At 39.6% G+C, this 27566-nt stretch overlaps 2 protein-coding genes across 2 annotated transcripts in view; both read left to right on the top strand.

Moving 5' to 3' along the window:
- The first annotated feature begins 206 nt into the window (after positions 1 to 206).
- Positions 207 to 26075, top strand: LOC120516409. The gene is made up of 4 exons (XM_039738055.1): positions 207 to 469; positions 608 to 1070; positions 1758 to 1783; positions 25997 to 26075. The coding sequence occupies exons 1-4, from the start codon at positions 360 to 362 to the stop codon at positions 26073 to 26075; spliced, it is 678 nt and encodes a 225-aa protein (XP_039593989.1). The 5' UTR covers positions 207 to 359.
- Positions 19242 to 27566, top strand: part of LOC120516408 (aftiphilin-like) — a 125383-nt gene continuing 117058 nt past the window's right edge. The window contains exon 1 of the mRNA XM_039738054.1: positions 19242 to 19470. The gene's annotated coding sequence lies outside the window, so the exon portion shown is untranslated. The remainder of the gene's footprint in view (positions 19471 to 27566) is intronic.

The raw sequence follows: 27566 nt of genomic DNA, 5'->3' as shown, positions 1-27566 counted from the left end.
GGTGAGGGCCTACGTGCGGCGATTTGGTGGGGAGCCTCCCGCGATGACGAATGCGAATGCAAATACAGGTGAGTCAAGCTGGTACCGTAAAGCAAGTAATAGGGACGCAGTGTAATCCGGGCCCGCTTTTAATGAATAGCGGGTGCCAATACACGCCGTACCCTACAAGTGAGGTCGGTATGATGACAGACAGGTCGGAGTAAGGATCGATCGAGCCGGGGCAGCTGGATAGTGCTGGCTCCCGGAGCGAGGCAGTCCTAAAGACGCCGCCATCGGTCATTTGTAAAAATAAAGGGGTACAGACAGTAAAATGCCTTTCTTTGTTTAATAGAGAGACCCAGACTGTGAACAAGCCCCAGATGAAACAGGAGACCTCTAAATTAAACAAGTTGGAAAAGGGCCATAAGAGCACAAAGGCAGCCGGTGAATTCTCCTCAGCGGAGAAGGGGGTGGCGCCAGAAGTACCCAGGTGCTTCAAGTCCCACAGAGAGAGACTACCAAGCGGGCCGCGGCTGTATTATGAATGCCGCAGGCCAGGCCATGAATGGAGAGGTTGTCCTAGGAGGACAAGGGTGCAAAACAGTCATTCTTATATTATTCCTCCTAGGTTTACACGGGAGTGTCAGCTGTATCATCAGGGCCCGGCCTTTGGATCTCCTTGGGGGAAGATGTCCCGTGTGGGACAAGACGTGCAAAACTTTGGTTTTCAGCTGGGGGAGGAATACTGTGAGATGTGGACGGCTTGTCATCCCGGCCAAAAACCCCAGGCCGCCAGATGGAGCCCTCCCTTCAGTATGGAGGTGCCCCGAAGAACAGCAGGGAGCCATGGGACATGTAGATTTTATACAAGACCCTGCTGGATACCACAGGGGCCGCAAGAGGGAGCTGCAGGGAGGACCGAAGACTTCTTTGTGCCATTTAACCTGGAAGTTCGTCAAAGGAAGAGCGAAAACGAAAGAGCGAGAGCAAAAGAACTTTTAGAAGGATCACATGGACTGGGGATTGAGAACACTTCCGGGTCAGGGTATTTAAAAGGACTACAGGAGCACCCAGACGGCGAGGTGAGCTGGGTGGAAGGGTGGCAATGCGTCTGGGAGCTGGAGGATTGAGTTATTGTAGTTATTATTGTGATTTATATGAGTATTGTGGAGGAGAGGGTGCTTTGTGCACTGTGGCGATTAAATAAAGTAAAATCTTGGACTTTTACTTGGTGTCTGGAGTCGTGGACAGGGGTTCAAGGGAGCAATAGCGCCCCCTATCTGTCACACCATGTTCATTTTTATTTCAATGCTAACCACATCACCAGACACTCTAATGCACTTTGTTTGGATAAGATACAATAGAAGCATTACAGTAAAATGTCTGTGGCAAAGAATATGAAAAGATAGAAATGACAAATAGTATTAATCCTTCAAACATATTTAATTAGTATGCATAGCATTCAAATAAATCAGAATTTAATGGCAAAGGCAACTATATAATTAATATGAGGACTGATCATTATTTAAGTTTATTATATAAGTTCAAGTTTTAAAAAACATATGTAAAGCTGGTAGCTGATCACACCTGCATGGTTTACCTAGGAGAAAGCATCTAATGTTTGAAAGCCCCCATGTAACATCACTGAAAATGTGCCCAAGGGAATCATTGGATGTATCAGAAACTATACATTAGAATTCTCAGCCATGTTAGTTCAGTCTAACATCCATTGATCAATTTTCAGACTTTCTTAATACCATGTCACTCTTGCCTACCAGGCTGTCACCTTCCAGGCTTACCTAAGGTATGTGGTACCATCGCGGACGAGAAGGGGTGTTGTGACTAACAGTCTTGTCTTCTTTTTCCCCTCATATCCATGAGAAACCACCCCTCCTGGTATAAAATAAAGATGCTCACAAAAGATGGTATCACATTTCAGTCATGACCGCAATAGCAAGTATACTGAGAAACAAAGAAAGCGTGACTGAAGACAGCACTAACTAAAGGGAATTGTCCCTTACAGAGAGCACCTGCAACCACACCATTCTTGTTATTATCTGGATTTTTGTTGGAAATAAGCAAGGTTTTGCAAGTTGGTACCCCAGGCTTTTGGCTTTTGCCCCACCTCGTCATTTGCCCCGCTACAATTCTTATAAGGAGGAATATTTCAGACAAAATAAAATAAATGAATGCACAAATAAAAAAATGTAACAATTTATAAATAAAAGCATAATGATATGAGAGAATAAATAATTAAATGCAAGATGAGATGTTTTGGTTGCTTATTTCTTTAAGTATTTATTTAATTATTTGTTTATTTATTTATTTCAGTTACTCCATACCCAATATGAAATACATCTTGAAAAGAAAACTTTCATTTTCACCAGAAAGCCCTGAATTCATCATTCCCTCAGGAGTCTGCATCTGAAGTGTCTGCCTATAAAGAGGCAAGGTATTTAGAGACAGCGTTAACCCACAACGCAGAGCAGAATTACAATTATACAGGCCCTGAAGTTGTCCTCCAAGCATACATATATGAAACAATGTATGTTTTTATGTTTTTAATTAGGAACCTAGGCAAGTTAAGCAACTTGCTAAGTGTCAGATGTAGCAGGCAAAGGTTGGAACTGAACCAGCATCTCTGGGGTTCAAAGTCCAGTGCCCCTATACTCCATTCATGATTAGTTCAAGAGAACAACTTTATATACTAAAGAAAACTTTCAGACTAATCCATTCTTTTTGTTTTCAATTTGTCTTAAACTTTAAAAAAAAAACTCCAACATCTTCTTCTTCTTCTTTCGGCTGCTCACGTTAGGGGTCGCCACAGCGGATCATCTTCTTCCATATCTTTCTGTCCTCTGCATCTTGTTCTGTTACACCCATCACCTGCATGTCCTCTCTCACCACATCCATAAACCTTCTCTTAGGCCTTCCTCTTTTCCTCTTACCTGGCAGCTCTATCCTTAGCATCCTTCTCCCAATATGCTGAGCATCTCTCCTCTGCACATGTCCAAACCAATGCAAACTCACTTCTCTGAATTTGTCTTCCAACCATCTAACCTGAGCTGACCCTCTAATGTACTTGTTTCTAATCCTATCCATCTTCGTCACATCTAGTGCAAATCTTTAACTCTGCTACCTCCAGCTCTGTCTCCTGTGTTCTGGTTAGTCCCACCGTCTCCAACCTATATAACATAGCTGGTCTCAATACTGTCCCGTAGACCCTCCCTTTCACTCTTGCTGATATTCGTCTGTCACAAATCACTCCTGACACTCTTCTCCACCCATTCCACCCTGCCTGCATTCTCTTTTTCACCTCTCTTCCACAATCCCCATTACTCTGTACTGTTGATCCCAAGTATTTAAACTCATCCACCTTCACCAACTCTACTCCCTGCATCCTCACCATTCCACTGACCTCCCTCTCATTTACACACATGTATTCTGTCTTGTTCCTACTGACCTTCATTCCTCTCCTTTCTAGAGCATATCTCCACCTCTCCAGGGTCTCCTCAACCTGCTCCCTACTATCGCTACAGATTATAATGTCATCAGCAAACCTCATAGTCCACGGGGACTCCTGTCTAATCTCGTCTGTCAACCTGTCCATCACCATTGCAAATAAGAAAGGGTTCAGAGCCGATCCCTGATGTAATTCCACCTCCAACTTGAATGCATCCGTCACTCCTACCACAGACCTCACCGCTGTCACACTTCCATTGTACATATCCTGTACAACTCTTACATACTTCTCTGCCACCCCCGACTTCCTCATACAATACCACAACTCCTCTCGAGACACCCTGTCATGTGCTTTCTCCAGTTCCACAAAGATGCAATGCAACTCCTCCTGGCCTTCTCTATACTTCTCCATCAACACCCTCAGAGCAAACATCACATCTGTGGTGCTCTTTCGTGGCATGAAACCATTCTGCTGCTCACTAATCATCACCTCACTTCTTAATCGAGCTTCCACTACTCTTTCTCATAACTTCATGCTGTGGCTCATCAATTTTATCCCTCTGTAGTTACTGCATTCCTGCACATCCCCCTTATTCTTAAATATCGGTACCAGTACACTTCTTTGCCACTCCTCAGGCATCCTCTCACTTTCCAAGATTCCATTAAACAATCTGCTTAAAAACTCCACTGCCATCCCTCCTAAACACCTCCATGCTTCCACAGGTATGTTATCTGGAGCTTTTCCATTCTTTATCCTCTTCATAGCTGTCCTTACTTCCTCCTTGGTAATCCATTGCACATCCTGATTCACTATCTCCACATCATCCGACCTTTTCTCTCTCTCATTCTCTTCATTCATAAGCCTCACAAAGTACGCTTTCCATCTGCTCAACACACTCTCCTCGCTTGTGAGTTTCCATCTTTATCCTTTATTACGCTAACCTGCTGCACATCTTTCCCAGCTCGGTCCCTCTGTCTGTGTAGCCAATCGGTACAGGTCCTTTTCTCCCTATTTAGTGTCCGACCTCTCATACAACTCATCATACGCCTTTTCTTTAGCCTTCGCCTTCTCTCTTCACCTTGCACCTTATCTTCTTGTACTCTTGTCTACTTTCTGCATCTCTCTGACTATCCCACATCTTCTTTGCCATCCTCTTTCTCTGTATACTCTCCTGTATTTCTCCATTCCACCACCAGGTTTCCTTTTCCTCTTTCCTCTGTCCAGATCTCACGCCAAGCACCCTTCTTGCTGTCACCCTTACTACATCTGCTGTAGTTTCCCAACTGTCTGGTAATTCTTCACTACCACCCAGTGCCTGTCTCACCTTATCCCTAAACTCAACCTTGCAGTCTTACTTTTTCAAATTCCACCATTTGATCCTCGGCTCTGCCCTCACTCTCTTCCTCTTCGTGATCTCCAACGACATCCTATAGACCACCATCCTATGCTGCTTAACTACACTTTCCCCTGCCACCACTTTGCAGTCTTCAATCTCCTTCAGATTGACTCTTCTGCATAGGATGTAATCTACCTGTGTGCATCTTCCTCCACTCTTGTATGTCACCCTATGTTCCTCCCTCTCCTTAAAATACATATTTACCATAGCCATGTCCACCCTTTTGGCAAAATCCACTATCCTCTGACCTTCTTCATTTCTCTCCTTGACTCCATACCCATGACCTCCTCATCTCCTCTGTTCCCTTCACCAACATGTCCATTGAAATCTACTCCAATCACCACCTCCTGTCCCTTGGGTACACTGTTCATCACTTCATCCAACTCACCCCAAAAAGCTTCTTTCTCATCCATTGCACACCCAACTGGCAGGGCATATGCACTAGCAACATTAATCATCACACCTCCTATTTCCAGCTTCATAATCATTACTATGCCTAACACACTTTTCACCTCCAAAACACTCTTGAGATACTGTTCCTTCAGAATAACCCCTACTCCATTTCTCCTCCTATCCACACCATGATAGGACAATTTGAATCCACCTCCTATCCACCTGGCCTTACTCCCCTTCCATTTAGTCTCTTGCACGCACAATATATCAACCTTCCTTCTCTCCATCATATCGGCTAACTCTCTCCCCTTACCAGTCAAACTGCCAACTTTCAAAGTTCCTACCCTCAGTTCCACTCTCTTTACCTTCCTCCTCTCCTCCTGCCACCAGACACGTCTTCCCCCTCTTCTTCTCCTTCTTCTTCTTCGGCCAACAGTAGCCCATACCATCCGGTATATAAATTTGTATTGTCAAATTTTACACCGGATGCCCTTCCTGATGTAACTCTCCCCATTAATCCGGGCTTTGGACCGGCACAAAGAAACACACTGGTTTGTGCATCCCCTGTGGCTGGGTTGTTAAAAAAAACTCCAACATGGCTAGTATTAAAATTTTGATACAAACTCTTGGATTGTTGAGTACCCCAATCTCAGTCACAGTTTCTTCTGTATATGTATATGTATTCGTACTCTACATCAGGGGTCCCCAACCCTGGTCCTGGAGGGCCCCAGTGGCTGCAGGTTTTCATTCTAACCCTTTTCTTAATTAGTGACCTGTTTTAGCTGATAATTAACTTCTTTTGAATTATTTTTAGTTGACTTGTTTTTTTAAGATTTGTTCCCCTGACTTTCTTTATCATTCCTCTGAATTGCTGCATTTCTTTCCTTATATGGGACCCAAACAAAAATGAAATGTGAAGTGAGTGAGCCAACAGAAGACCAGCTAAGTCAGCATCTCAAACTCCAACCAATTTCACTCCAACCAGCTACTTAAATAGGTGTTTTGTCGTTAGTTAGACCCGGTTTTTAATTCCTTGGCTTGTTGCTGCTCTCAATGTGCAATAGCATACATATGCAAAATTCCTGATTTTCTCTTTTCTAAGAGCACCGTTAAAATGTTTTGGGGACCTGAACAAAGCAGCATTCCTGAGACCTTCACTTTTCTTTATTTTCATATATTGTATGATAGACACAGTTTGCTGGTCATGTTTTGGCTCATTTTGTATTTCGTAATTGTTTGGCTGTTAATTAAGAAAAGGGTTAGAATGAAAATCTGCAGCCACTGTAGTGGTCTAGTACCAGAGTTGGGGACCCCTGCTCTACATATACCTGTTGGGCATAAAAAATATTTGTGTTTTAGGTGAGTGGTAACCTGTATTATAGGCAGCAGTTGGTGCAGATTTCAGTAAATGATGGTTGATCAAATGCTAACAGTATTTTTGTAAATACCATAATGTTCTTTATGGCCCTTCTTTCTTGAATATTCAAAAAAAACTCAAAGTCTTCAAAACTGGGCAAGCACTTTGAAAATGCAATTTAATGAAGAAAAGTGTATAGTGTTCCACATGGGCAAAAGGAATCTCAATTGTAAATACAAAATGGAAGACACTGTCCTACAGGAAGCAACCTCAAGATTTAGGGGTCTTCATTGATACAATATTCTCACCATCTAAAAGTTGTGCAGAATCGATTTAAAAGACAAGTAAAATGATAGGCTGAATATAAATCAAGGGACATAATACTTTTTAATGTACTAGTGAGACCACATAAGGTGTGTTGTACAGAGTTTTGGTTGATAGACTACAAAAAGATATGGAAGCACTTGAAGATATGCAGAGAAGAACAACCATATTACTCATATTACTCCGAGAGGCTCAGAGAATTAAACCTGTCTAGTCTCGAGTAGTCCAGGTCTTCAAAATTCTTAAAGTCACCAATAAGTTAGACCCAGCAGAAATTGATCAACTAAATGCAAATTGCATGCATGAGGACACCAGTTGAAATGAAGGGGAATTGAATTTAAGGCTGATGCCAGGAAACACTTCTTTATGCCAAGAGTTGTGGGAGTCTGGAATAAACTACCGCTTCATGTAGTTGAAGTGGTACCTGGATGATATATTTGGACAACTTAGCTATTAGATGAACAAATGAGCATGACAGCCTGAATTGTCTTCTCTTGTTTATTAAGTTTTGTATGTCCTTATGTTGTAACTGGTTATAATCATTTCACCTGCTTTGGGAAAAGACTTTACACATTTACTCAAAACTGAAATGCTTACTTAATGACAACTAAATCTAAACAACATCTGAGTCTGGTAACTACTGGGTGTTTAATTACATTGTACAGTAACTAAGACATGTGATGCTAATAGTAAAAGAAAAAAGCAAATGTTTTATTTAGATAAAGAATGGTAATATTCACTTCTCTACACTGTAATATCAGAAGAAAGACTAATCATACAATTGTAAAAACAAAATTGTATGTAAGCCTACTCACATGGTTTTCACACATATAGTACGTGCAGGTGAATGAGCTAATTGTAACAGCTTAGTATTTGTAAAGGTGCTTCTATGACTGGAGAAGTTGCAAACTTATGATTTTGGTTTCATATAATGATTGTCAGGTTTGCCAATGTTTTCAGAAATATTACTAAAAAAATGAAGCTGCTAAATTACTGCAAAAGAAATTATTCATATTTTTCTATGGCAATTTTCACAGAAAGAACCATAGCAACACATGTCCCAAAGCACACAAGAGTATAATTCAAAGTGATACAAGATAATAAGGTGCAATACTACAAGCTTTAATTGCATGAAAAATGACGAGCAATTCTGAAACTGGGGAAGTGCCATCAGCTCTAAATACACCAATGTGTATTATGATAGAGTGACTGTCACATTAAGATTGATGACATCGCTCAGAGAGTCCTAGGCAATCAAAGCTTAATGAATCTTTGTCAGAATTTTCACACTGGGCCATAAAGACAAACCAATATGATTTTAACAGTCTAACAGGTTTAACATTATTATGACAGGTTAACCTTTTTGGTATAATTTTCACAAGTGGTACAGGAAATGGCCTAGTAGGGACTACAAAATGGCCTATGTTAACTATCATGCAAATTGAATAAATGAAAAACTATATCTGCAATAAAATAAATATACTGCAAATAACAACTGTGAGTGTCTGTCTGTTAAAGTGTCACTGGTGGATACTTGAGCAAGCAGACATCCTGGTGGCAGGTACAGTCCCAATTTCAGGCTATGAGTCAAAAAATAACAAAAGAATATCAATATGTCTCGTTTTTAGCAGGCTTCTATCTAATAAAACATTGCTCCACCAAGGAAACATTCTCACAATATATTTACAGTAGTGCATACTAAGCTAAAAGGAAACACCTCATACCCACCATTTACCTTGCCAATTCCACCTTCTCTTTGATGTAATATATCTATACAATTTCAAAACTCAAAGGGGGAAATGTTGATTAAGAGCTTGTGTCAAATTTGAACAGCAAGAACCAGACAAAAACATCAACACTGTGTGGAATCTCGTGTGCTCATTTGCAAAAATGTCTTCTTTCTCCCATACCCTGATTCCACTCTGATGAGGATGATATAAAACAGCCATTAAACAAATGAGGATGGGTTTTATGTGTGGGTAGACATGCTACACAAGTGTCCAGGTTTGTGACTTTCAAAAGCTGGTCACCTTATACTTAACCATCCGAGTGCCAGATTCAGCAGATATCCTTACAGGTCACATGCTGTAACTTGAATCTACACAGAAGTTGAGGGACAAAATTTGGATTACAGAAGAACAAGGTCAGCATCAACATCACTATGGTAAAAATGGAACTGCCATTTATAAAAGAAATGATTATGAGGATAGCAGATGCAAAAGGCAAGAAAAAATGCTTGGATTCAAAATATCATTGGCCCTGCAGCATAAGCCCCATGAACATGAATGAACTTTCACTGAGAATTATATAAACAGAGATGAATGATCATACTGGGAATTGTATAGAAAAGTTTTAAAGAGGTGAGTGTTACAACTTACAGGACTGAGTATGTCCTAGCAGATGACATTGGCTAAGCAGAAATTCTGGTAATTATGCTAAAGGTATATTTGTAACATACTGGACTGTAAACTTAGGTGGCAGTAGCATTTTATACCTATTTAGGTCTTTTGAAATTATACATATTCAGGAAGACCATTGAAAATATAACTGTAGTAACATAACCAAACATTGTTAAATCTGCTTCATTTAATAAAGGGTCAAAGTAGCTGTAGCTTGTCCTGTAAACATAGAGGATATGGTGGGAATAAGTCATACTCACATCAGGCCAATTGCAATGGACAGTTAATCTCTAATAATGATACAACCAAACGACATTTAAGGATTCATTCAGGACTGTGACAGTTAATAAAATTGGAAACCATGCAAAATGTTTCCATTTCTTGTCAGTCCAAAATAGAAAACTAAATAGTTTTATTGCACTGTTTAAAAAATCAAGGTGCATTGTGGAATATGTAACCAGACAGTAGTGTATGGCATTTGTAACTGAGTGTAAATGTAAATGTTTAGAAAAAATAAAGTTTAATTCTTAGAGGATTGCTAATATTATCAAAAAAAAAGACATCAATACTCAAGGGAGTAATTTTTTATTAATTATAAGCTAATTCATTATAACAATACATTACAGGTGTGACTAATACATTTTATAGATTGTAGCAATAGATTACAAATAATAAAATGGAAAATAACATTTTCAAACAATTGCATAATGACAGGAGAATATTAAACTACCACTAACGGCACACTGTACGATAATGTGTAGTGAATACACTTGACTGGGAGCGTTCTAGCTATTCTTACACGATCAGCGTCTCTTTGTCATTGCTAGATGGCATTGTGTTCTGTCTCATTTACCTTTGCAAATCTAGCACGCTTGATCACTGATTGCCGATATCGATTAGCCTCTTACTCAGTCTCATTTGCTCTTGCGATTCTCTTTTGCTCTGCATCAGCCTTTTGTAAATGCTGAGTGCACTCTTCATAGTTTTCATACTCTTTCTCTGTATGTTTAGCATTCACTTATAATATAAAGCTGTAGTGCAGAGTTTCAGCGTAGTATATGTCTACGAAATTTCAGGCTACAGGTTATTTGATTTTAGACCTTGTCCTTCCAGAGTCGACCTTTAACCTTAGAGGTCAAAAATCACAAATAAAGTAGATAGTAGAGGTCACATAGTATATGTGTACCAAATTTCTGTTCAATAGGTCAAATGGTTAGGGACCTACAGGTGATTTAAAATCCTGGACAGACAAACAAACAGCCACAGTAGCGTATTATATAAGAAGATATACCACAGTGCTAAACTGTATTAGTCCAAATTACATCCACCTTAATAAAAGGATATGTGTCTTTGTCTATGTATTTGTGTACCCATCTGGTTTCTATGTCTCTATCATTCTAACATATGGCACACCACAAACAAGTGTAGTAATAAAATGCAAAGCATTTGTCATTCCTGCAGATGGTGCATCAGAAATATTATCACTGCTTTTAAGAATCCTATACTAAATGCCATATAAAAGAGACATATACATTACATTCATCATTTCAACAGATGGTGCATCACATACATTTGTTGCAATCCATTTTATTATTTATTAATGAATTTTATTTATTCATGCATTATAAAATACTGTACACTACATTCGAATAGATGGTGCACTGCAAACATCAACACTGAAGTCTACATTGATTACTTAGATTTCAAACCATTTAGTAAATTTATATTTGGATAACAGATTTAGGGGCGGCACGGTGGCGCAGTGGTAGCGCTGCTGCCTTGCAGTTAGGAGACCCAGGTTTGCTTCCCAGGTCCTCCCAGCGTGTAGGTTGCATGTTCTCCCCGTGTCTGCGTGGGTTTCCTCCGGGCACTCCGGTTTCCTCCCACAATCCAAAGACATGCAGGTTAGGTGGATTGGCGATTCTAAATTGGCCCTAGTGTGTGCTTGGTGTGTGGATGTGTTTGTGTGTGTCCTGCAGTGGGTTGGCACACTGCCCAGGATTGGTTCCTGCCTTGTGCCCTGTGTTGGCTGGGATTGGCTCCAGCAGACCCCCGTGACCCTGTGTTCGGATTCAGCGGGTTAGAGAATGGATGGATGGATAACAGATTTAGTGTTTTGTTTACCTTAAGGCTCCATAGCTATAATATATATTGGATAAATTTAGATATTAAACTGTTGCATATATAACACACACAGATTGCTTTACATGACACTGCTTTCACTTTATTTTTCAAAATATATATCTAAGCAAGTGACCATACTATTTTCCAGGCATCCCTGTATTTACGTGCCTACTTAAATTACACAGCTTGAGGGGTTTTAGGAATTAGAAAATCCATAATAAACATGTTCCTAAAATTCTTTTAACAAAAACAATAAAAAATACTAGATACTGTAACATAACACACCCCTCCAAATTTAAATCTGTTCAACCTCAGGACGTTCTTTTTAGAAAATTAAATTCCTTCACTGAAATAGGTTTTCCTGAACTCTGTAGAATAATTGCGTCCTTGACCAAATCCCAACTGGCTTTTTCAAAGAAGCCTCTGATGTGCTAATTGATAGTGTACTCAGTTAAATCGTCATTAGATACCAGAGTCTTTAAACACTGTAGTAGTTAAACCTCTGCTCAGAAAAAATAATCTAGACTCCTCTGTATCTGACAACTTTTGAGGTACTTCAAACCTGCCTTATTTAGTCAAATTCTAGAAAGAGCAGTTTTTCAGCAGTTCAATGCTTACTTGAACAAATATTGTATTATTGATAAGTTTCAGTCAGGTTTTAGAACAAATCATAGTGCAGAACCTGCAGTGGTTATGACTTGCGGGTTAATGTGGACACAGGCCACATATCTGTACTCATTTTATTTGACACCACTGACCATAAATTTCTTATAAGTCGCCTTAGTCAATGGGTAGGTCTCCCTCTGATAGTGTCTTAAATTGGTTTCAGTCTTATTGACAAGTATAAAATTCTTTGTTAGGTGTAATGATTATACAGTGCATCCAGAAAGTATTCACAGCACATCACTTTTTCCACATTTTGTTATGTTACAGCCTTATTCCGAAATGGATTAAATTCATTTTTTTCCTCAGAATTCTACACACAACACCCCATAATGACAACGTGTAAAAGGTTTACTTGAGATTTTTGCAAATTTATTAAAAAACTGAGAAAGCACATGTACATAAGTATTCACATCCTGTGCCATGAAGCTCATAGTTGAGCTCAGGTGCATCTTGTTTCCCCTGATCATCCTTGAGATGTTTCTGCAGCTTAATTGGAGTCCACCTGTGGTAAATTCAGTTGATTGGACATGATTTGGAAAGGCACACACCTGACTATATAAGGTCCCACAGTTGACAGTTCACGTTAGAGCACAAACCAAGCATGAAGTCAAAGGAATTGTCTCGAGGCACAAATCTGGGGAAGGTTACAGAAAAATTTCTGCTGCTTTGAAGGTCCCAATGAGCACAGTGGCCTCCATCATACATAAGTAGAAGAAGTTTGAAACCACCAGGACACTTCCTAGAGCTGGCCGGTCATCTTAACTGAGCAATCGGGGGAGAAGGGCCTTAGTCAGGGAGGTGACCAAGAACCCGATGGTCACTCTGTCAGAGCTCTAGAGGTCCTCTGTGGAGAGAGGAGAACCTTCCAGAAGGACAACCATCTCGCAGCAATCCAGCAATCAGGCCTGTATGGTAGAGTGGCCAGACGGAAGCCACTCTTAGTAAAAGGCACATGGCAGCCCGCCTGGAGTTTGCCAAAAGGCACCTGAAGGACTCTCAGACCATGAGAAACAAAATTCTCTGGTCTGATGAGACAAAGATTGAACTCTTTGGTTTGAATGCCAGGCGTCACGTTTGGAGGAAACCAGGAACCACTCATCACCAGGCCAATACCATCCCTACAGTGAAGCATGGTGGTGGCAGCATCATGCTGTGGGGATGTTTTTCAGCAGCAGAAACTGGGAGACTAGTCAGGATAAAGGGAAAGATGACTGCAGCAATGTACAGAGACATCCTGGTTGAAAACCTGTTCCAGAGCGCTCTTGACCTTAGACTGGGGCGACGGTTCATCTTTCAGCAGGACAACGAGCCTAAGCACACAGCCAAGATATCAAAGGAGTGGCTACAGGACAACTCTGTGAATGTCCTTGAGTGGCCCAGCCAGAGCCCAGACCTGAATCCGATTGAACATCTCTGGAGAGATCTTAAAATGGCTGTGCACCGACGCTTCCCATCCAACCTGATGGAGCTTGAGAGGTGCTGCAAAGAAGAATGGGCGAAACTGGCCAAGGATAGGTGTGCCAAGCTTGTGGCATCATATTCAAAAAGACTTGAGGCTGTAATTGCTGCCAAAGGCGCATCAACAAAGTATTGAGCAAAGGCTGTGAATACTTATGTACATGTGATTTCTCTGTTTTTTTATTTTTAATAAATTTTGAAAAAAGTAAACTTTTTTCACATTGTCATTAAGGGGTGTTGTGTGTAGAATTCTGAGGAAAAAAAATGAATTTAACCCATTTTGGAATAAGGCTGCAACATAACAAAATGTGGAAAAAGTGATGCACTGTGAATACTTTCCGGATGCACTGTAGTTCAGGGATCTCTGATATTGTATACAGTGTATCACAAGGATCTATTATTTTCAACCTACATGTCTCCATTAGGCCAGATTATATTGAAATATAAGGTGAACTACCACAGTTATAAAATGACATGCAGCTTTACTTATCTGTAAGTCTTACTTGTATTTCTGAATAGATGGGTAGCAATTTCCTTAAGCTAAATAAGACAAAAAACAAAAGTCTTAGTTGTTGTCTAAAAAGTAAATAGTGAATGTCTTAGAAATAATCCTGATCCTGTAGCATTAAAAATCAAGGCATAGGTAAAGAATTTAGACGTAATCATGGACTATGACCTACAGTTTCAATTACACTTTGACCACACTGTATTATTTTGAGTGCATTTTTCCAATTAATGAACATTTAAAAAAATTAGACCTCTTATAACACTGCAAGATACTGAGTAATTAATTCAAGCTTTTGTTTTTAGCCAGCTAGATTACTGTAATGCACACCTAAGGGGGCTATGCAAGAAAGACATTAATTGGTTAGTTCAAAATGAAGCAGAAGAAATTTTAACAAGAAAAAGAAAATCTGATCACATGGTAAATAAAGCTCTAAATAATCTTGTTTTTTCCTATATTTTGGAAAGCCTGTCCCTCTACACTCCAAGCCATAACCTAAGATTCTCAAGTGATGTTCTGCTTATTATTCCAAGAGCTAAGCATAAAGTAAGTGGTGCAGTTGCCTTTTGTTGTTATCCATTAAAATCTGGAATACTTTACCAATAGACTTGGCTAACATTGTGGATCAGTTAATAAAAAAAAAAACTCATAATCCACTTTATTAATTTGCCTTTTTTTTAACTACATTTTAGTTTTACTCCTAACAGACTACATATGCATAGTATTATCATATTCTCCAAATATTTACAATCATTAATAATCTCTACTTTATTGCTTCCTTTTCTGTTTTTTCTGTGTTGATGTTTTGTGTCACCACCACCACCTGATTGACGCACTGTTCAACTGTCTGTAATGCTCAAATTAAGGCGGGTGCCCCAGTCCCCAAGATCCAATACATTGAATCCTCTGCTTTTCAGATCAGGTCGGGTTGGAGAGTATGCACTGGTACAGCCGTTGCCGCACCCACTACATGACTTAACAGCTCAGGATCCTGGTTGGTAACCCCCCAGGCAGACACATGGTACAGTGCCACCCTCAGGAAATGATGATTTATCTGCCGCCATATGGTCATAGTGCCATAACTGACGCTCCCTCATAATGCAGATAATGTGCCTAATTTGGGACTCTGTGAGCAATTGCTCATTTGACACAAAATCAAACCAAGGATTCTCCGAAGAGACACAGTACCAAAGGAGTCCAGACTTCATCTCAGGTCACTGGATAGGATCCATGTCTCACGACCATATAGCAAGACAGGAAGCACCAGGACTCTAAAGACCTAGACCTTCAATCTTTTGCAAAGACATTAGAAGCACAACACACCCCTTTCCAGTGACCTCATGACACTCCATGCTCTCCCAGCCGATCTACTGACTTCATAGAAAAAGTCACCAGAGACATGAATATCACTGCTGAGGTACGTAAACCTCTCAACAAGGTTGACACTCTCTCCACAGACAGAAACACTGATGATGGCTGTGCCCAAGAGGTCATTAAAGACCTGGATCTTTGTTTTAATCCAGGACACTCGCAAGCACAGACACTCAGACTCCTCACTCAGTCTCTCAAGTGCCCCGATCAAAGCCTAGATTGACTCAGCGAAGATCACAGCATCGTCGGCAAAGTCAAGATCAGTGAATCTTTCTTCACCAACAGATGCCCCACAGCTGCTGGACCCCACGACCTTGCCCAACATCTAGTTCATGCAAGCATTGATAAAAAAGGAGAGAGAACACACCCCTGATGAACCCCAGAATCAAGTGGGAAAAACACAGGGATTCTGCCTCCAATCTGCACAGGACTCACAGTACCAGTGTACAGGCCGTCCATGATATCCAGCAACTTTGATCACGCAAAGTCTTCGGATGATCCAAAGGGCAGCTTGATCAACTGAGTTGAACACTTCACGAAAATTGACAAATGCTGAAAAGAAACTCCAATATTTGTGTCTGTGCTCCATGAGAGCCCTCAATTCCAAGATGCGGTCAATGGTTGACTTCTTAGACATAAAACCAGACTGCTCCATTCACTGGTAGATGAACAAGTGATCATGGATACAACTGAGGATGACCCTAGCAAGGACCTTACCCGGCACCAAGAGCAGTGTTAACCCCCTGTGGTTGCCGCAATCCAGGCAATCACACTTCCCTTTCCAAATAGGGACAACAAGTCCCGAATTACAAATGGAAGCAAAGATTGCTTGCAATGCCAGGAGGATGGCCTTACCACAAGCCTGGAGAAGTTCACCCCAGATACCACATACCCCTGCAGCCTTCCCTGCCATCACTTGATTCACCACCTGTGCAATCTCAGTGAGATTGGGTGGTTCACAGCTAATTGGAGGATCAGCCTCAAGAACCGTGGATACTGAGATATCCAACATCCTAGCCGGAGAATCAGCTTTAAACAGCTGCTCAAAGTAGCCAGGTCAGCGTGTCACAACTGCAGCATCATTCGTAAGGACCATTCCGTCAGCTGCCCGACTGTGACTCTCTGAGGAACAGATTCGGATGTGCATGCTTTGATTCCCCTGTAAGTGGGATATGGGTCACTAGAACATAGACGGTGTGCCACTTGCTCACAGATTCTTCTAACAAACACCTCCTTATCTGCCCTCAGAGCCCTCGCAGCCATCCTTCTCAGTTCCCAGTATAGACTGGAGTAGTTGCCATCAAACTGTGCACTGTGACTCCTGTCAATGGTATCCAGACTGCCCTGCAAAGTGAAATACCTCCTTCTGGGAACACTGGTAACACCAACACAGCCCTCAGCAACCTTTTGGGTCTTGTCACGAATGGTTTCCCACATCACATTAGGATCAGCAGTCACACCCAAGTCCATAAGTTCCTCACACAACCTGCATGCAAACTCATTAGAGACAGCCTGATCTTGCAGTCTGACCAGGTCCAGCCTCATTTTCCTAGTAGGTGGTAGCCTACTAGACCTAAGCTGGATTTTCAGAGTAGCAACAACAAGTCTGTGGTCAGAATTCACATACTGGGCACTTCTGTAGACCCTGCAGTTTTGTAACAGCTGCCAGAGTCTGCCCACGAGGATGTGAATGATCTCCTTCAAAACATCACCAGTATTGGAGTACCAAGTCCAACGATACAGCTCGGGTTCTGGAATCAGGATCCAGTGATCTGCTGCCCCTGACCTTTTGCAAAGTCATGGAAACTGGAGCCACTTTCACCACAGTCGCCAAAACCATGGGGACTGACACAATTCTCATAGCCAGCCCAGTCAGTACCAGTGGTTGTATTAAAGTCACCCATGACCAGAGAGGAGTGTCACATTGCAGGCACCTATCAACCACTGATTGTCATGGTTGGAGCATACACTGATACAACAGACAAGGCACCCAGAGAGTGCCGCAGTCTAAGTCTTATGATATACCTGTTGAAAAGGGTGACATCAGACACCATTGGGAGGAAATGTTCCACCACAGAAACAGCTACTCCTTAAGTATGACAGCCATCACGGCGACCAGACCAATAAAATGTGTATCCACCTACAGAAATCTGGCCAGTCCCAGGTCTGCACACTTCAAAGAGTGTCACCATTGAAATGCAGTAGCTCCTTCCCCATTTGAGGAAGATGATCATCATGCTGGAGAGACAAGACATTCCACGCACCTACCTGGATGGGCCGCCTCAAATTGGGACAAGAGTGCTGCCATGCAGCAGGCGATGACTCAGAACCACACCAGTTCTGATCCCCAACAGGCCGGACTCCATTGGTTCTTCAATAGTATTGACTTTTCCGGGGATGGGGTTCCCAAGGGCTTTCCCCCATCTCCTTCATAATGTGAGCAGCCTTACTCCAGAGTAGATCACAAAGGAGTCCTGTCTGTCATCTCAGAGCTGCATGAAGTTTTTCACGGTGTCTGGACTGCCAATCCTGCACTAATCCCCATGATTTCCCTGCAGATTGGAGGACCGCTTGCTGGGCTGGATGCAATTTAATGTCATACCCAGCCTAAAAACCAAATTCATTAACAAATTTGTGTTAGGATGAATGCCCAGTTGGGCCTGGATGATCTTTTGTCCTTGGAACCCCAGTAGATTGTTTTTCTGTCCAACAGGCCATCTGACCTTATCATTGTAGTCATCTTTAGAGACTTACAATACGCTACGACATATAAGGACTATCTACTAGTTATATACTGTATGTATTTCATTTAAGTCTGTATTAATTTATATTTGTTATTTATTCATTAAATTTCTTACCTATTTTTAATTTGTTTTTTTTGTTCTTCCTTGACATCATGAAAGAAATTTTAGTTGCATCCAGTGCATAATAATGTGCTATAGAAATAAATGTTGTTCTTTTTGCTACTGACAAAAATTTTCCCAAGGTCTTTGTGTATTAAATAACTATTTTTAAAACATGTCTTTTTCAAAAAGGATGTGTACAGTATATCAGGGAACATATCTACAGTAATGGTATATTCCTTTCAAGTTCTGTGAAGCTATTTTGAAACTAGAAGTCTGAAAATGTTAAAAAAACTTTAATTTATAAGTTGACTTTCCATAAAATGTTATCCTTACACCAATTTTTGAAAAATAAACTTTCCTTCTTAAGTTTATTTTGTATTACTTCAAGTTAGACAACAGTGAGGGGAGAAGCTGTGTTGATAGATAAGGAACCATGAATGCAATACTTGTATATAGAATTTTGCTAACTTATTTGGAAGTTTCCTTTCTACAGAAGCATATTAGAGCCACAAAGATGAAAAATGTAGACACAATGAAGTACCTTACTGCATAAGGACACTGTAATAAAAAGTGAAGATCATCAGCTTTTTCAGTTATAAAATTTGCTATTATGATCCAGAGGCTATGAAGCTTTCTTAATTATCTTTTGAGACACTTCATTTTCAGAATATTACTGTATATTGCAAAATCCAGTGCATTTACTCCACCATATTTGTTTAATTACATTTTTTTATTTTGTGTGATCTTTTCTCCAAATGAAATTAAACAAGATCCTGTTTAGAATGGTACAAAAAAGTCTGCCATTTGTAATGAGGGTAATATAGAATATATAGGAAACATTGCCTAAGTCTTCTGCTTTCGACAGACAAATTCTCCCTTGAAGAATCCTAGCAAATTGGGCCAAAAGTCTCCTGTTCCGGAAATGACGCAATCGGCTCCACGGTCACCCCGCGCTCCTGTTGCATTCTGGGAAGAGAGGCCGTTTGAGCGTGAAAGGGGTGAGCGAGCAAGCAAGCAAGCGAAAGGGAGGGAGGTGTGAAAGGAAAGGGAAGACGGAATACGAGCAGACTGGTAGCTTCCTGCAAAAAAGAAACACAGTACAACGCCAGCAGACGCCAGTCAGCGTGTCGGTACTTGACAAAAGAGTTGCTTCTAGTGAGCCATGGGAATTCATCGGTGGAGTTGGAAGGTAACATTTGTTAAGTGTATATATTGACAAGCTACCGGGTTATGGAGGGGCTTTCACTGTGATACTAGTGCCACTTGTAGAAAGGCATGGGAACATTATGTAGGCAGATGCGCTTTCTCCTTTTGCGGTGTTTTGAGCTTTTTTGTGTGTTTTTAAAGTCGACCATTAACGTTGTTTTCAGTCGGACCGCCCTCTGTTTAGGTGGGTAATGCCCAGTTCAGGTTAGGGCCTCTTAACTTGTACGTCGCATTATCGGGAAGCTTCCGCTTTGGTTATTTATTTGTTCCTTTGCACGAGATACAGCTATCGTCACACAATGTCGCATGGATTTTGAGGACTTTGCGGCGCGAGGGGTCTTGGTTGTGCTAGCGGAAACCAAGTTGCTGTCATGACAGCTGTCAGCGATGCCGACCTGAGGCCGGGAGGAAGGTAATCAGAGACCTGCGCGAGGCACTGGTAGTAGTCCCGGAGAAGTCATTCATTATACATGCGGAGGATGCCGTGACGAGGCAGTCCAAAGCGATGCAGGAACAACACGAAGGCTATGCAAATAACGAACAACAGTATAAGGAACAAAGTCGAAGAGTTTAGCTGTCGAGTGTTTCGGTAGCCAAACAAGTTTGCTTGGCGAATTCAGCATTTGTTTAGCATTGTCCTGTCTTAAGGAATGTTGCTCAGCTTACCCAACCTTATCATGATTACAGCTGTCAAAGTTTTGATTGAATTATTCTGCTTTTGAGAATGTTGGAGGTTTGCACCTTACGTTTTCAGCGTGTAGTAATGTTGGCAAGCACGAACATTTTTAACAGTAATTGTTAATTAGTATAGGACTGTGTGCAAGGTGACTTTCAGACATGCATTATTCATACACAACATTAACGTCGCGATAAGGTAAATTTAGAGTATTTTGTACGGGTGAGAGAAGTCGATTGTATATTCACCAAATCTGCTGAAGCCCTTAGTTAAACTTTAAGGCCTTGCCTGTACTCAGAGTGAACCCATTATTTTTCATAGCCACGATTCTTGCTTCAACAGCTTTTTTGATAAGATGGTTATACACATCTTTATAATATTTTCATTCCATAATAATTTTGAGGAACCTGCAATTGAGGTGGCAGGAGACTGAAGAATATCCTGATAACATTTGGTGCAAGGCAAGAACCTACTCTGGATGTGGCTCCAATACATCATAATGCACAGTATGCACTCACTCTCAGGGCTAGCTTAAAATTGCAATTTACACTTAAATGCACAGTTTAGGAGGAATGTGGAAGAAAACTGGAAATACCTAAGGAAACCCATGTTGTATTCCACTCCGTTTGTGCCAGGGCAGGTATTGATCCCAACACTCTGGAGCTTTAAAGATTAAGTTTGGTATTTTTCAAGTTGTTACTTTCTAATCATATATATTAGTTTTCTACATGAAATTGTGTTCTAAAGTGAAGTGTTTTTTTTTTTATAAATTTTTAAAAAATACATTGTTCTTTCAGCTTACAGTGAGGATGAATAGTACTAGTAGTACTGGGGATTTTTTTTTGAGTAAATCTTTATTTGAATTAATGTTATAAAGCAACACTCAAACATAAAAAGCATTTTTCTTTTTTTTTTTTTTTAAAAACCAAGTGGTGAGTTAAACAGTCGAGCAAATACAATCAATACCTTAGTTTGATCTGATGGTCACATGTTTGTAGTTGGTTCTCTGGAATTTTTTTGAATATGACAGATCAGATATAAAATGCAGTCTGCAAGAAGACAATAGCATTTAAAAGTGCCAGCACATCCAGTTTTTCAGCACTTAGAATGAAACCAATGTGAAAAAGCACAGGACAGAGTAAAAGCTTGTCCCCAACTGAGAGCTCAAGATTGTTCTTTGACTTGCTTCTGCATAGACTGCACAAGGTTTGGCCCGAATTATATACCCTGTTAGATAGAATGATTACATTAGGTACAGAGCTAGTCTTGTAGGCCAGGGAAGAATACCCTGGGGCTGTCCATCATGACTTTTACCCTGAAATGGTAGCTAGGCTACATCTTGGGAGAAGAATAAGAAGATTGTCTATAACAGTTGTTTGGAGGGCTATCAGAGCGCTTGGAGAAAGTGACTCCTCTACAGGTGGGTCGTTCCCTAAACTATAGGGAAGAGAAGTGAGTGTTGCAAAAAAGAAGCAAGTTGTAATGAAAACTGCAGATTTTAAAGAAAGTTCCCTATAAATGATGTGAAGGGAATGTGGTGTCCACAGGAAAGAAGAATGAGAGCTGAAAATGTAAGAACAAATAAACATTGTATAAAAAAAATCAGCAAAAAATCTTCTTTTTATTATTATTATTATTACCACGCTTATTTTAACTTCACCTGCTTGTTGTCTGGTACAAATCTTGTAATCCATATTTAACCCACTTCCTATTGTCCAAATGACTTGAAATTTTGCACACCTACTCACCTCCCATGACAATACATGAATCAATAATCAGTTTCAGTAATTGATCAATTAATCCATGTTAATTAAGAAAAGAAATTTTCATATGAAGAATAGTTAAAGATTTCACCAATAGATGGCGTTAGTAACGGATGGAAATATTAAAGGAAGTGTTAAAATATTGATTACAAAATTATACTGTGTTTCCCTGAAAATAAGACGTATTCCAAAAATAAGCCCTAGCATGATTTTCAGGCTCCTCTGTAATATAAGCCCTTCCCCAAAAATGAGCCCTAGTCAAGATCGTCAGCTGAAAAGTAAGGCGCCTAAGGCCAGATTTATACTTCACGAGATGTGACGCGTGTGTCCGAAACACCTGTTAAATTCCGAGGACACCTTACCACAATATCTCTGAAAAAGATGTTTAATGATTACACCCATCAGTTTGGGGATGTGCCCATTCCAGCAGCATCGGCGCAAAACAGAAACAAAATCCCTGGATGAGGCATCAGCTCATCGCAAGGTGAACACAAGCACACTCATACACTTGCCGTCATTGTAGCTTCACCTAAGCCCCATACCTTCATGTCGTTGGATGGAAAACTGAGCACACTGTGGAAACATGCAAACTCCAGGCAGGGATCACAAGGGACATGACTCCCTGCGAGACAGCAGCGCTACCGCACTGCAACCGTGCCATCCCATATGTGTAACTGTTAGCAGTATTCATTATTTAAACAAAGTTAACAATTTATCTGTAAAATGTAACATAAATATTTTAATGCATTTCGTCATTAAAGTGATATTAAGTATAAATCTAAGAATTCTAAATGTGCCGAGGGCTGGAATATCATAAATGTAATGTGTTCTGTGGGGCGATGCTGCTGTCAGTTCAGGAGGAATCCTTAAAAGTGCATATCGATTTAACAACTGGGTCGGTTTTAAGATGACGTTTATGACAGTCTGCTTTAATGATAAAGTAAACTACAAGGTTAAAGCCGAAACTTTCACTTTAATCACAAAATAGACATTTTCATTATGTCCTTATTTTTTTCTCTTTGGCTCAAATAAGCCGCCGTACATTCTGATGGTATATTGTAAAGGCGAAAAAAAAAAGACGGCAAAGAAGATGGTATGTCAGACTTTTAAAAGGTATCATGTCATTACTTTGGGGAATATGCGACTCTTGAATATAAAAGCACCATGAATGCATTTGTATGTCGGCATTTTTTTTTTTATTAATTTTATTACAATCCATACAAAGCAATCAAGTTTTTACAAAAAGAAGAATTGAGTTAAGAACAGATATGTCGACATTTTGCTTCACCACATCGAACCATTCATCAAATGCACAGTGATCCTGGAGGATCCTAAAAGCGGCTGGAGTAGCAAGAAATTCAGGCTGAAATTCAGGGTTTGAATGTGGAGAGTTATGACGATATTCCTGAAGATGACATGACTGTATTTGGATAAATGTATATTTTTGTACATGAATAAATATGACATCCCCTGAAAATCAGCCCTAGTGCATCTTTTGGTGCAAAAATTAATATAAGACCCTGTCTTATTTTCGGGGAAACACGGTACTAAAACAAACCCAAGACGAAAAAGTTGAAAATTATATACAGTATATGTAAAAAATAACCTTTTAAAAACCACGCTTATATTAAGTTAAAAAATGTACTAAAAAGTAAAAATAAGTCTCTCATACATCACTCGTAAAATAAAAGCGTGGGCACTTTTCATCAATCAACATTCAAAAAACATTTCTTAAAATCTTAGCAAAAGTGCCCAATCTTTTATTTTACGAGTGATGTATGAGAGACATAATTTTTACTTTTTAGTACACTTTAAACGTGGTTTTTAAAAAGTAATTTATTTATATATATATATATATATATATATATATATATATATATATATATATATATATATATATATATATATATATATATATATATATATATCATCATTTCTTCCTATATGCTTTTGTATTTCTAAGAAGGATACAGTTGTATTTTCAGTTTGTATAATGTGGACAACCTTTTTGTTTTTTTTTTTCCTTAACAACAGTTGAAAGTAATTTCTGTGTTGAAATATTTAAATTAATTGTGAATTGTCCATGAATTAAACAAAAAAATCAAGGTTTTACTTTTAATTTGCCTTCTTGCCCAGTCATAGGTATCGGGCTCCACAGGTGAATGAAAAAGCCCTCAAATTTTCCCAGACACATTCACTCTGAAGCAGCAAAGGTTTTCAATTTAAGAAAGCATTTATGGGGCATCGTTGTGATAATGACAAGAAGCTTGAAATTATTATTTTATCATAGATTCTTGGAACTGTTTTTCTTGAGGTACGAACACACATGCTGTTCTCTTGTCTGCTCACAGCCACCATCATGGGTAGAGTTATGACATACCAACAATGCTCCAGTGGCAAGCTGTGTTCTGCTTATAATCCTGTTTTTACATCCGCAGTTCTCTTTGCTCATTGGTTATGTTCTGCCATGGATTGCTCAAATCATAGGTTTTAAAAAAAAAAAATCATAAGTGACTTTTCACCCATTTCATTCTTTGCAGTTTTTGGTGGTGTGTTTTCTGCATGCACGATAGAAAATGAAAACAACAGAGTGTGCGATAGAGCAGACTGACATGCCGCAAACCAATTATTGACTTGTGCATTTTATGATGAGTTGCTTCTCTTAAAACAATTTGGATGCACTCTTTTGCAGTATGTGTGTAATCTCAAGATGCCTATCGATACTGTGTAATATTTTAGCTTGAAAAATCAATATATTCAGTAACGTTCAAGGCTTTTCTTTGTGATGGGACCCCAGAATCCATAAGCTCCATTATTTAAAAAAAAAAAAACAAGCGCCAAGTTGTTTTTAAAAAACTAAAAAATACGCTTTACTTTAGACTGCAGTTTCATGTGGCAAACTAATATATACCACTATCTGTGTAAGCCTGTGCTGTAAAAAGCCCTTTGTCCTAGAAACTATTGAAATCGTCAGGAAAAAAAACTGAAATGTAGATATGTCAGGTAATTGAAAGGAACTACTCTGGGCATCTCTCTCCTAGCAGGATCCATTTTGCCTATGTGCTTTCCTTGCTTGTGTATTAGTGGCGGGACGAAAAGTAAAAGGGATACTGTTCTGCTGATGTTAGCGGCTAAGCGACTTTGTCTTTCTTCTGAAACATCAGCTAAGCGATTTTGTCTTCTGAGGTTTCGTTTTAGTCACATGCTCATGCTGGCCCTGCTTGTATTATTAGCGGCTAAGCAAATTTTCTGTTTTCTTGGAGGTGGAGCCCTTACCCCGACTCCATCTCTCACTTTCAGGCCGGACAGACACACACACTTCCACTCATAGACGTTTATATTTAAGGTAATTGTGATGAAACAACTTTGACTTGAAAAATATCAAACTTATCCAAGTATAAAACAAGCTTTAGTAATGTATGAATTCCAGTCTGTTTTAGGACACACATTAGGGAGATGTGAATTTTCAGTCTAATCAGCCTGTATGCCTTTTTGGATGTGGATGTAAACTACAGTACTCTGACTAAATCAGTGTTGGAAATAATTGGTTGCAAAAATGCTCAAAAAATGCCTCACAATTTAATAATTGTACTAGTCATTTAAAAGGTGTGACTGTCACCATTGTACTAAAACCTGTCTTTGGGACTTCAATCCCATGTAGTGTTGTGCATTTTATAGTTTCCCCTATCACTCCATCATGTGTGTCTGGCTAAAACCTGTTGTTCATTAAATTGACTACTTTATTGTATGGCCACCTGATATGAAACCTGCTAGAAGGACAAAGAACTTTGAAGACACCCACCAACACAACATCCATCACTATTAAATGGGTGACTCTACCATCAATTAAAAAATGGAAGTTAGGTTGTCTTGAAAGAGTCGTGAGTACTGATAAAATAAATCAGATACATTGAAATCTTTACTGATCTTTTCCTCAAAGTAGAGGCAGTGCTGCTGGACATTTTGATATGGGCAGTGATTTTTGATTTAAAGCATGTTCCATGTCAAATGCTGTAATGCCTATTGGTAATGTGCACCTGTTTTTTGCTCTGTTTTTTGCTTCAACGTAGCATTCTTGTTAATGCAGACTTAGACAGTGTTATGCTGGAGCAGAAGCAGAGTAAGTGGCTATGCAGCACACAAGAGTAAAGAGATCAGAAATAATTGCACCTTTATGCGCATTTGCTAAATTAAAAGAGCACTTAATTACATAGGATTCCGATATCTTCATTATGTAGATCAAGCACTACATGTATGCATATGGTGATTGATAAGTTAATACCTCAGATGATGGTTTATGAGTGGATTAATTTAAGTATATTGCAGGTCGGCTAATGCTAGCTGAAAGGTTAGTTAGCAAACTAGGTTAGAAACATGCTAGCAACCAGCCTTCCTCTTGCCCAATAAGGCAGGAGATACCAATATGGCAGATTCACCACTCACATCTACAGTTATTCTCAGTTTCAAATAAAAACCTAACAGCGTCACATCCCTGGGGGGGGTAGTATGTATCGTGACAGAGAGAATAAAAGTGGAAAAAAAAACGCTAACTTTTACAAGTACTAAAAATTTATACAGGCTGTTAATGATGCAAATTAAATGTATGTTTTTATTGTATAATATTAACGATAAGAGCAGCTCACTACTCAAAATGGCAAATATATGAGGCAGTCAGGATCAAACAGGGGGACAGACTCTTGATTACAAGTCAGCAATTCTTACTGCTGTGCCACAGAAGCTGTTGTATCGTCCTTGTACCATTTGTGAAAGTGTTTATTTGATCTTTGGACTTCAGGCTTCACACATTATACAGTTTATGTCTACATTTTGTAGACTTGATTATCTGGGAGTCGGGTATCAAGAGTTTTATAGGGAAATAAAATATTATTTGTAACACATGCATTTCATGTAGGTACCTCACTCCCAGATAATTGAGGCTTGAGCTGGGAGAACTTTTTGCCCTTTCTGTGGCAGTAGGGCGGATGGTATAGCAGGCTGCTTGCTGTTTCTGTTGATTGACACATTTATAAGACAAAAGACGCTGACGGAGAAGTGCAAAGAGATTTAATTTAAGGTGGGCCGGAATTGTAAAGGTTTTCATAGGCTTTGGTAATTCTAGTGTTAAACTGAAATTTAATGTTCAGTATATCTCAATATGTTCTCAAAACACCTTGAAGACTGAAGAACAACACCACATAGATATGTTTTTTCCACAGACGCCAGAATGTGGTATATTTTCTGAAAATCTTATGAAATATTAGAGTAGGAATAGAGTTTATTTCTTTCAAAATGAAACAGTATCATGAATAGCTGTGGCTTATAGAAATAGTATGCTGAAACGTTTTGTTCCAACTGTTTTTGTTTTATATGACGTTTACTGTTTGTATTGTGCTCATCACCTTGCCTTTGCCAGCAACTGTTTCAGCTAGACACTGTTACCGCGTTTCCCCAAAAATAATACCGGAGCTTATATTAATTTTTGCTCCAAAAGATGTACTAGGGCTTATTTTTAGGGGATATCTTATATTTATTCATGTACAACAATATACATTTTTCCAAATACAGTCATGTAATCTTCTTCTGGAACATCTTCATAACTCTCCACATTCAAACCCTGAATTCCAGCCAGAATTTCTTGCT

This window comes from Polypterus senegalus, chromosome 16, assembly GCF_016835505.1.
Source record: "Polypterus senegalus isolate Bchr_013 chromosome 16, ASM1683550v1, whole genome shotgun sequence".
In the NCBI taxonomy this organism is placed as follows: Eukaryota; Metazoa; Chordata; class Cladistia; order Polypteriformes; family Polypteridae; genus Polypterus; species Polypterus senegalus.
The sequence above is the reverse complement of the archived record's forward strand: the minus strand, read 5'-3'. Positions and strand labels throughout refer to the sequence as shown.

Bases quoted from the DNA above. Each gene is read 5' to 3' on its own strand.
- LOC120516409 (XM_039738055.1), top strand. From the start codon at position 360: ATGAAACAGGAGACCTCTAAATTAAACAAGTTGGAAAAGGGCCATAAG. The intron at 470-607 runs GTGCTTCAAGTC...TATTCCTCCTAG, and splicing joins GTGGCGCCAGAAGTACCCAG to GTTTACACGGGAGTGTCAGC. The intron at 1,784-25,996 runs GTATGTGGTACC...GCTTCAACGTAG, and splicing joins ACCTTCCAGGCTTACCTAAG to CATTCTTGTTAATGCAGACT.